The sequence below is a fragment of the Garra rufa genome, chromosome 22 (genome assembly GCF_049309525.1).
Source record: "Garra rufa chromosome 22, GarRuf1.0, whole genome shotgun sequence".
Lineage (NCBI taxonomy): Eukaryota > Metazoa > Chordata > Actinopteri > Cypriniformes > Cyprinidae > Garra > Garra rufa.
In genome coordinates, this window is record NC_133382.1 from 38,547,386 (window position 1) to 38,557,145 (window position 9,760).

A 9,760-nucleotide genomic window follows, 5' to 3' on the forward strand; every position below is an offset into this window, starting at 1 on the left:
AAAACCAAAATATTACAGGTAAACAATTAGTTATCTGCAAATGAATTAGTTCTGCAACAATAGATTTAACACTATTCAAAGTGATAAACTCTTTACATGTGTCACAAACACATAACATGGGTCTGATTTGTTCATGTACAGCAATAATCAACCAGACTGTAATACAACATATTATATTACCAGTCGTTGTGGTTTCAATGGTTGTTTCTGTGGTTGTGGTTGTAGTTTCGATTGTGGTTGTCTCTGACATGACAGTAGACAGTAAAAAAAAAAAAAAAAGAATATTACATAAAAAAATAATAATCTCTTACATAAACATAGGCCACATGGTGTAAATATATTTACCTGCACAGTATGCCATTTCACAGGCAGTTGGGCTCACAAACTCATAGACGTAATAATCTCCTGGACAGGCTTTGACTTTAATGGGATTGGATTGGAAATGGCAGCAGTTATTGCTCCAGTGACCGCAGACATCTCGAGTGACCACTCCATCCTCAACTGTTGGATGTCCTCCGCTCAGCCACAGTGGAGCATGAGTGCCACAACTATATTCAGAAACACATGTGTCTGGCATCTGAACGCTCTGACCCTGAATGAAGAGACGGTACCAGCCGTTCCAGCTGACCCAATAGTCACACATTAGTTGAGAGGAATGTTGATTGTTGGTGGCTCTCCATGGATCATCCAGGACATTGTAGTGGTAGCAGGGGTCAACAGGGGGAGCTGTTGATAATGGACACATTAGGGGGAAAAAACATGTTGAAGAATATTACATATTTATACACTGTAAAAAGTTTTCACCAGATTTAACTTAAAAGTTCAGCAGCTGCCTTAAGTTTTTATGTTAAATCAACTTAAAACTACAAGTCATTTTAACTTATTACAATAACAATTAGTTGATTTAACTTGTGAGTTTAAATGACTTGAGTTGATTTAACTTAACATTTTAAGGCAGCTGCTAAACTTACGTTTTTAAGCTGAAACTGGTGAAAACTTTTTATGGTGTAGTTGTACTTGTATTTGTAGTATGGAATTGTAATCATTAGAGAATTAGAAAACTCCCACTATATTTTCTTTTTTCAGAGCATTTTGTGTTTTCTTTGAGCCAAATCAGCAACAAACATACACTATAAAATTATATGAACATATGTAAGACTATCAAATTTCTCTCCAACTCTTTTACCTTTTTATCCATGTACATAAATGCTATTAAGAAATTTCCTGCCTCTGATGGTTGAGGTCTGCTAACATTTTGTGGTTCTGAAATGACTAATGAAAGTTTGATAAACCCTTTTCAATATTCAAGAAGCTAAGTTCTTTTACAGTTGTTCACTCAAATTTATTTCCATAGTTTAAAATGCATTCTTTGTTTTGTACTTCATTGTAAAGAGTTAATACAGCAATAGGATTCAGTCAAGTGCAATGCAGAAGGTGAGTCTAGAGAAGTCCTTTCCTTCTCATTTGAATTGTATACTCATTCTCTGAGCTGTCTTACTTCTGTCTAATCTGTTGTTGTTTTTTTGTTGTTGTTTTTTTGTGGATAAATTAATTTTACTATTAATTGTTTTACACCCTTATGTAATGGGTCACATTAAAAAAAAGAATAAATAAATAAAATAAGATACTTGCAAAAGTGGAAGTCAAGACAATACTTTACCAGTGGTTGTGATTGGTGGAGTAATGGATACTGTGGGTGGGATTGTTGTTGACGCTGATGTGATGAACTGACTTGAGACTTCTGGTATTAAGAACAACTTTATAATCAGCAACATTTTCAAAGAAATTAAACCCAAAAAATACAAAATGCAACTAAATGCTCACCTGCACAGTAAGCTCCACAAGATATAGGCTTGACAAACTCATAAACGTAGTATTTTCCTGGACATGCTTTGACTCTTATAGGGTGGGATGTGTAATCACAGTAGGCACTCCATGAGGAGATACAGACCTGTCGGGTGACCACTCCGTCTTCCAGCTGTGGATGAGGGCCGTTGAGCCACAGTGGCTCATAAGTGCCACACATGCCTCCACTAACAGTTGATTCTGGCATCTGGGCATTTTGACCATTGTAGAACAGCCTGTACCAGCCATTCCACTCCACATTATAATCACACATGACATGATAGTTATAATAGTTATTATAGTAATAGTTGTCTGTGGCTCTCCAAGGTTCATCCAGACTGGTGTAGGTGTAGCAGGGATCAGCACTTGGGGTGGTGATAGGTACTATGATAAAATAGTAAAAAGAAAGTCTAGAACAAAATTCATAATAAGCATGTCAAATATAAAGAATCAATTAATGTACCTGCACAATATACAGGAGCTGGGATCGAAACAGTTGGTCTGGTAAATTTGTAGACGTAATAATCTCCAGGACAAGCTTTGACTTGGATTGGTTCAGATCTGTAGCGACTGCACTGATAATCACGAGAGCCGTAAATTTCACGGGTAACAACACCATCTTCTAGCTGAGGATGAGAGCCACCAAGCCACAGAGCACTAAAACCTCCACAGTTCATGTAAGATGCACATCCCTCAGGCATCTGAGCATTCGACTCATTAATGAAGAGTCGATACCAGCCATCCCATTCAACACGAGTGTCATCATGTCCATTTATATAGCCATACCAATACCAGTAGTTGAGTGTGCTTCTCCAGTGGTTGTCGAGTGTGTTGTAGTTATTACACGGGTCATAATCTGTATTAATGAGAGATGATGAGATCAAAACAAGAAACTTTGTGAAGGAAAACCAGTCAAAACATAATAATTATTAGATACGTCCACTGTTTTTACTGTGCATGAAAAAGTGATGCATGAGTGTCATGAATAAAAGTTGCTAATTTAAAGTTTAGAATCGTTGGAAGAGAAAAACTACAAATTACGGATACTTGTAGTAATCTTTTTCATATATAACTATTATTATTAGTATTAGTATAATTATATACTGAATACAACTTACTCGGGGTGATGCTCGATCCAGTGATTATATCTGGACTTACAGTGGAAACTACCTGTGAAATAGTGCTGACATCTTACAATAAAAAAAGGAAATAACAATCAGCCATTACTGAAATCATTTTAAAATGTTTAAAGTACTTGTGAAAAAGCATGGTACCTGTGCAGTATCCTGAACACCAAATTTGTGGATTCACAAGTTCATAGACATAGTAATTGCCTGGACATGCTTTCACTCTGATGGGTTTTGACTTGTAATCACAACAGCCGCCCCAATAAGACCCTCCACAGACCTCTCTGGTCACCACTCCATCCTCTATCTGAGGGTGAGGACCATTGAGCCAGAGATTATAGTCTGTGTTACAGCTGTATGAATTAACACAGGTCTCTGGCATCTGGATGTTCATTCCATAGTAGAAAAGCCGGTACCAGCCATTCCAGGAGAAAGATTCATCACAAATCCAGTCTCCACTTTCATTGTTGGCTCTCCAGGGACGATCCAGATACTGATAGTTGTGGCAGGGATCACTGCTGATGCTTTGGAAAGCAACTGTAATGGAGTTTTCAAAAATACTGTTAAATTACTGCATGTGTATTTAAGAAGCTTAGAGTATTACATCGTAAAACACAATGATGGGAAAACATAAACATTGAGCAATTGTATTTTAACCAGTGTTGTGCAGTCAGGCCCAAATTGGGGCAAGATAGAGTTTGCACATTCAAGATCAAATATTATTTTGTTAAACCTTTTCATCAGTAAGTAAACATTTATTGGCAATGATAGGACTTTAAATGAGCCCAAAAGGACTTTGTGGTATAATTAGACCATGCTCATACATTATACATATTACATATTAAATGATTGGTTCAAAGACGTGAGATTTGAGGAATTGTGTTAAAACTAACATGAGCATTTGGTGCTCATGGGTGTGAGGAAACTTACAGACTGGTTAATGGACTGTGCACCACTAAGGTTATCTGGTTAAAACATATTTTATTTCATTAACTAATTCATTGAGATGTATGCTAAAGGGGTCATCGGATGTCCATTTTCCACAAGTTCATATGATTCTTTATGGTCTTAATGAAAAGTCTATAATATACTTTGGTTAAAAATTCTCAATAGTGTAAAAAAACACCCTTTACCTTGTCAAAATCAGCTCTACAAAAATAACAACTCATTTTATTGTACGGTCCCTATAAATGCAAATGAGCTCTGCTTGCCCCACCCCTCTCTGCCATGAGATGATGAGACGTGATGTTTACTTTAGCCGCATTTAGCCGCGAAACTTGCCAACAAGAACATTATTAAGAAAAGCCATTTGCAAAGATACATAAAAAACCCTTATACTCACTTCTGCTGTGGGTGAAGCTGCATCACGAATGATTCGCACGAACAGTGGACGCATATGTAGATCGGGATCTGCGCTTTCCTTTTAAAAAGTAAAGTAACGTTATCCTCTGTGTCTTCAGCGGCTCAGATGTCTAGCGCAAATGACGACTGCTATCGAAGACATTTATGTCTGCACCTGAGTCGACACAATGGCGATCAGAGTCGGACTGATTCAGCTCGGTGAGGGCGGGTCTAAGGTAAGGAGCTCATGTCAATCTATTATCGTGGGAGCGGCCTCTGTTAGTGTGCCGTCACATGGACAAGAAACTGAGAATGACCTGATTTTAAAAAGGGGATATTACTTTTAAAGATAAAAAAAAACACTGGGTGGATTTTTGTCATTGGAGGGTGGTTGTTTACACAAACTGCCAACACACATTAATGTGTAAACTACATGTAAAAATTAGCTTTGTATCCGATGACCCCTTTAAATTATCTTCAGAATTTATAAATAATAGACCATTTAGTCTTGATACTAACATTTAAAAAAAGAAAATCATCACAAAAATTCCTAGAGAAAATAAGTTAAAATTGCACCTGCACAATATGACGGCATGTAGATCGACAGATCTGGCTTGACAAGTTCATAGACGTAATAATTTCCAGGACAAGCTTTGACTTGGATGGATGGGGATGTGTAGGAGCCACACTGGTTAGACCACACATAACTTCCCAAAACTTCACGGGTCACCACTCCATCCTCAAGTGTTGGATGAGAACCGCTGAGATAGAGTCCAGTGTAACCACCACATCCTACAGTATTCACACACCACTCAGACATCTGGGCACTTTCTCCATTCAAATACAGCCGATACCAGCCACTCCATTCAACATGGGTGTCATCATGGTCATAGTACTGATATTGGTTTTGCCGTATATCTCTCCAGTATTCATCAAGAGTGTTATAACTATAGCATGGATCAGAGATGGAAGTTGAAAATTCTAAGAGGATAAAGACAAAAATGACAGTGTTGTAAGATACTAAGATAGTACAGTATATGATATACTGTATACTTATTTACTTATTTTTTTAATGTCAGAAAAAAACTGCAAATAAAATAAAATAAAATAAAAATAGGCTTACAATTTAGTATAAGGTCCAATGCTCTTTATTAACTAGTTGCTTACTATAGCATGCATATTACGGGAATATTGGCTGTTTATTAGCACTTATAAAGCACATATTCTGCATGACCATATTCTACACCCTTAATCTCACCCAATTCCTAATCTAACAATTACCTTACTAATGATTAATAAACAGCTATCAGGAGTTTGAGGCAAATGTTATAGTAAGTTAATAGTGAAAACCAAAATATTACAGGTAAACAATTAGTTATCTGCAAATGAATTAGTTCTGCAACAATAGATTTAACACTATTCAATGTGATAAACTCTTTACATGTGTCACAAACACATAACATGGGTCTGATTTGTTCATGTACAGCAATAATCAACCAGACTGTAATACAACATATTATATTACCAGTCGTTGTGGTTTCAATGGTAGTTTCTGTGGTTGTGGTTGTGGTTGTAGTTTCGATTGTGGTTGTCTCTGACATGACAGTAGACAGTAAAAAAAAAAAAGAATATTACATAAAAAAATAATAATCTCTTACATAAACATAGGCCACATGTTGTAAATATATTTACCTGCACAGTATGCCATTTCACAGGCAGTTGGGCTCACAAACTCATAGACATAATAATCTCCTGGACAGGCTTTGACTTTAATGGGATTGGATTGGAAATGGCAGCAGTTATTGCTATAGTGACCGCAGACATCTCGAGTGACCACTCCATCCTCAACTGTTGGATGTCCTCCGCTCAGCCACAGTGGAGCATGAGTGCCACAACTATACTCAGAAACACATGTGTCTGGCATCTGAACGCTCTGACCCTGAATGAAGAGACGGTACCAGCCGTTCCAGCTGACCCAAGTGTCACACATTAGTTGAGAGGAATGTCGATTGTTGGTGGATCTCCATGGATCATCCAGTACATTGTAGTTGTAGCAGGGGTCAACAGGGGGAGCTGTTGATAATGGACACATTGGGGGGGGGACATGTTGAAGAATATTGCATACTTATTTATAGTTGTACTTGTATTTGTAGTATGGAATTGTAATCATTAGAGCATTCTTCAACTCCCACTATATTTTCTGTTTTCAGAGCATTTTGTGTTTTCTTTGAGCCAAATCAGCAACAAACATACTCTACAAAATTATATGAACATATGTAAGACTATCAAATTTCTCTCCAACAATTTTACCTTTCATCCATGTACATAAATGCTATCAAGAAATTTCCTGCCTCTGATGGTTGAGGTCTGCTAACATTTTGTGGTTCTGAAATGACTTACGAAAGATTGATAAATCCTTTTCAATATTTATAAAGTTAAGTTCTTTTACAGTTGTTCACTCAGATTTATTTCCACAGTTTAAAATGCATTCTCTGTTTTGTACTTCATTGTAAAGTGTTAATGCAGCAAAAGGGTTCAGTCAAGTGCAATGCAGAAGGTGAGTCTAGAAAAGTCCTTTCCTTCTCATTTGAATTGTATACTCATTCTCTGAGCTGTCTTACTTCTGTCTAATCTGTTTGTTTGTTTTTTGAAAACATACACATGAAAACATAAATAAACGAATAAATAAAATATGTTGCTTGCAAAGGTGGAAGCCAAAACAATACTTTACCAGTGGATGTGATTGGTGGAGTGATGGATACTGTGGGTGGGATTGTTGTAGACACTGATGGGATGGACTGACTTGAGACTTCTGGTATTAAGAACAACTTTATAATCAACACCATTTTAAAACAAAACCCAAAAAAGACAGAATGTGACGCAATGCTCACCTGCACAGTAAGCTCCACAACCTGTTGGCTTGACAAACTCATAAACATAGTAATCTCCTGGACAGGCTTTGACTTGTATAGCATGGGATGAGTAATCACAACAGCCACTCGATGAGGAGATACAGACCTGACGGGTGACCACTCCATCTTCCAGCTGTGGATGAGGGCTGTTGAGCCACAGTGGCTCATAAGTGCCACACATGTACTGATTAACACATGATTCTGGCATCTGAGCATTTTGACCATTGTAGAACAGCCTGTACCAGCCATTCCACTCCACATTATAATCACACATGCCATAGTAGTAATAGTTATTATAGTAATAGTTGTCTGTGGCTCTCCAAGGCTCATCCAGACTTGTGTAGTTGTAGCAGGGATCATCGCTTGGGGTGGTGAAAGACACTGTTTTAAAAAAGCAAAAAGAGTGCATTACATGCTTAAGATTAAACATGTCCAAGTATCAGATAATCATGAACAGGTCTGCAAAGGTAGTTATCGAATGAAAGTCTATAAAGTTCAATCATACGCATGTCAAATATAATGATGAATGTATATACCTGCACAATATACAGGAGCTGGGATTGAAACCTTTGGTCTGGTAAATTTGTAGACGTAGTAACTACCAGAACAAGCTTTGACTTGGATTGGTTCAGATCTGTAGTGACTGCACTGCTCATAGCGAGAGCCGTAAATTTCACGAGTAACAACTCCATCTTCTAGCTGAGGATGAGAGCCATCAAGCCACAGAGAACTATAACCTCCACATGACATGTAAGATATACACCAATCAGGCATCTGAGCACTTGATCCATTAATGAAGAGTCGATACCAGCCATCCCATTCAACACGAGTGTCATCATGTCCATTTATATAGCCATACCAATACCAGTAATTGAGTGTGCTTCTCCAGTGGTTGTCGAGTGTGTTGTAGTTATTGCATGGATCATAATCTGGGTTAGTAAGAGATTAAAAGAGAGTAAAAGATGAAATCAAATCTTTGTGTGGTCAAACCATTCAAACACAGTAAAAATAATCAGACAGTTAAACAATTTGCACTGTGCATTACATGAAATAGTGATGCTAGAAGTTAATGGAGAAGAGGTGTCATTTTAACTATAGTTAAAATTTTGGAATGGGGGGCATATTAAGCATACTTTTAATAATCTTATTCATATATTATTATTATATACTGTATACAACTTACTCAAGGTGATGCTGGTTCCAGTGATTATATCTGGACTCACAGTGGAAACCACTTGTGAAATTGTGCTGACATCTTACATTTAAAAAAATAAATAAAAAGTCATTTGAAGAAATATTTTAAAATGTAAAAATGATTAAAAAGAAAAAGAAAAAGGTACCTGTGCAGTATCCGGCACACCAGACTTGTGGATTGACAAGTTCATAGACATAGTAATTGCCTGGACACGCTTTCACTCTGATGGGGTTTGACTTGTAATCACAGCAGCCGCCCCAATAAGACCCTCCACAGACCTCTCTGGTCACCACTCCATCCTCTATCTGAGGGTGAGGACCATTGAGCCACAGATTATAGTCTGTGTTACAGCTGTATGAATTAACACAGGTCTCTGGCATCTGGATGTTCATTCCATAGTAGAAAAGCCGGTACCAGCCATTCCAGGAGAAAGATTCATCACAAATCCAGTCTCCGCTTTCATTGTTGGCTCTCCAGGGACGATCCAGAGACTCATAGTTGTGGCAGGGATCACTGCTGATGCTTTGGAAAGCAACTGATATAAAGTTTGCAAAAGTACTGTTAAAATACTGTTTGTGCATGAAAGAAGTTTAGAGTATTACATAAGAAAACACAATGATGGGAAAACATAACTTTCTGTTATATTTTAACCAGTGTTGTGCAGACAGGCTCAAATTCGGGCAAGAATCTAAAAAGCTACGCAAATAAGAAAACATTTATTGGCAATGATTGGACTTTAAATAAGCCCAAAAGGACTGTGTGGTAATATTACAGCATGGTCATATATTATGCATATTACATGTTAAATGATTTGTTTAAAGTTGTGAGATTGGAGAGATTATGTTAAAACTAACATGAGCATTTGGTGCTCATATGGTGGATGTGAGGAAACTTACAGACTGGTTAATGGACTGCGCACCACTAAGGTTATCTGGTTAAAACATATTTCATTTCAATAACTAATTCATTAAGATGTATGTTAAATTCTTATCTTATATAATAGTCTATAATCTATATCTTAATAATATATAAATGATAGACCATTTACTCTTGATACTGACATTTAAAAAAAGAAAATCATCTCAAAAATATTCCACATAAAAAAAGTTAAAATTGCACCTGCACAGTATGAAGGCATGTACATCGACGCATCTGGCTTGACAAGTTCATAGACGTAATAATCTCCTGGACAGGCTTTGACTTGGATGGATGTGGATGTGTATTCGCCACACTGGTAAGACCACATGTAACTTCCCAAAACTTCACGGGTCACCACTCCATCCTCAATTGTTGGATGTGAACCGCTGAGATACAGTCCAGCGTAACCACCACATCCTGTA

At 37.3% G+C, this 9,760-nt stretch overlaps 3 protein-coding genes across 3 annotated transcripts in view; all 3 read right to left on the reverse strand.

Moving 5' to 3' along the window:
* LOC141297536 (alpha-tectorin-like) overlaps positions 1-250 on the reverse strand; it is a 42,188-nt gene extending 41,938 nt beyond the window's left edge. The window contains exon 1 of the mRNA XM_073827957.1: positions 181-250. Within this exon, the coding sequence (XP_073684058.1) occupies positions 181-250 (70 nt within the window). The remainder of the gene's footprint in view (positions 1-180) is intronic.
* A 57-nt stretch (positions 251-307) lies between these two features.
* Positions 308-5,914, reverse strand: LOC141297537 (uncharacterized). Its single transcript, XM_073827958.1, has 8 exons — positions 5,839-5,914; positions 4,890-5,294; positions 3,120-3,509; positions 2,964-3,035; positions 2,309-2,701; positions 1,825-2,229; positions 1,661-1,741; positions 308-726 (listed from the first exon to the last, which is right to left on the reverse strand). Exons 1-8 carry the CDS (start codon positions 5,912-5,914, stop codon positions 308-310), a joined length of 2,241 nt encoding a protein of 746 aa, XP_073684059.1.
* Positions 5,915-5,967: 53 nt separating this feature from the next.
* Positions 5,968-9,760, reverse strand: part of LOC141297538 (uncharacterized) — a 14,120-nt gene continuing 10,327 nt past the window's right edge. Inside the window, exons 3-9 of the mRNA XM_073827959.1 lie at positions 9,540-9,755; positions 8,566-8,955; positions 8,409-8,480; positions 7,762-8,154; positions 7,205-7,606; positions 7,045-7,125; positions 5,968-6,386 (exon numbers count right to left, since the gene is read on the reverse strand). Of these exons, the coding sequence (XP_073684060.1) occupies positions 5,968-6,386; positions 7,045-7,125; positions 7,205-7,606; positions 7,762-8,154; positions 8,409-8,480; positions 8,566-8,955; positions 9,540-9,755 (1,973 nt within the window). The remainder of the gene's footprint in view (positions 6,387-7,044; positions 7,126-7,204; positions 7,607-7,761; positions 8,155-8,408; positions 8,481-8,565; positions 8,956-9,539; positions 9,756-9,760) is intronic.

Bases quoted from the DNA above. Each gene is read 5' to 3' on its own strand.
- LOC141297537 (XM_073827958.1), bottom strand. From the start codon at position 5,914: ATGTCAGAGACAACCACAATCGAAACTACAACCACAACCACAACCACA. The intron at 3,036-3,119 runs GTACCATGCTTT...TTTTATTGTAAG, and splicing joins GTGTTCAGGATACTGCACAG to ATGTCAGCACTATTTCACAG. The intron at 2,230-2,308 runs GTACATTAATTG...ATTTTATCATAG, and splicing joins AGCTCCTGTATATTGTGCAG to TACCTATCACCACCCCAAGT.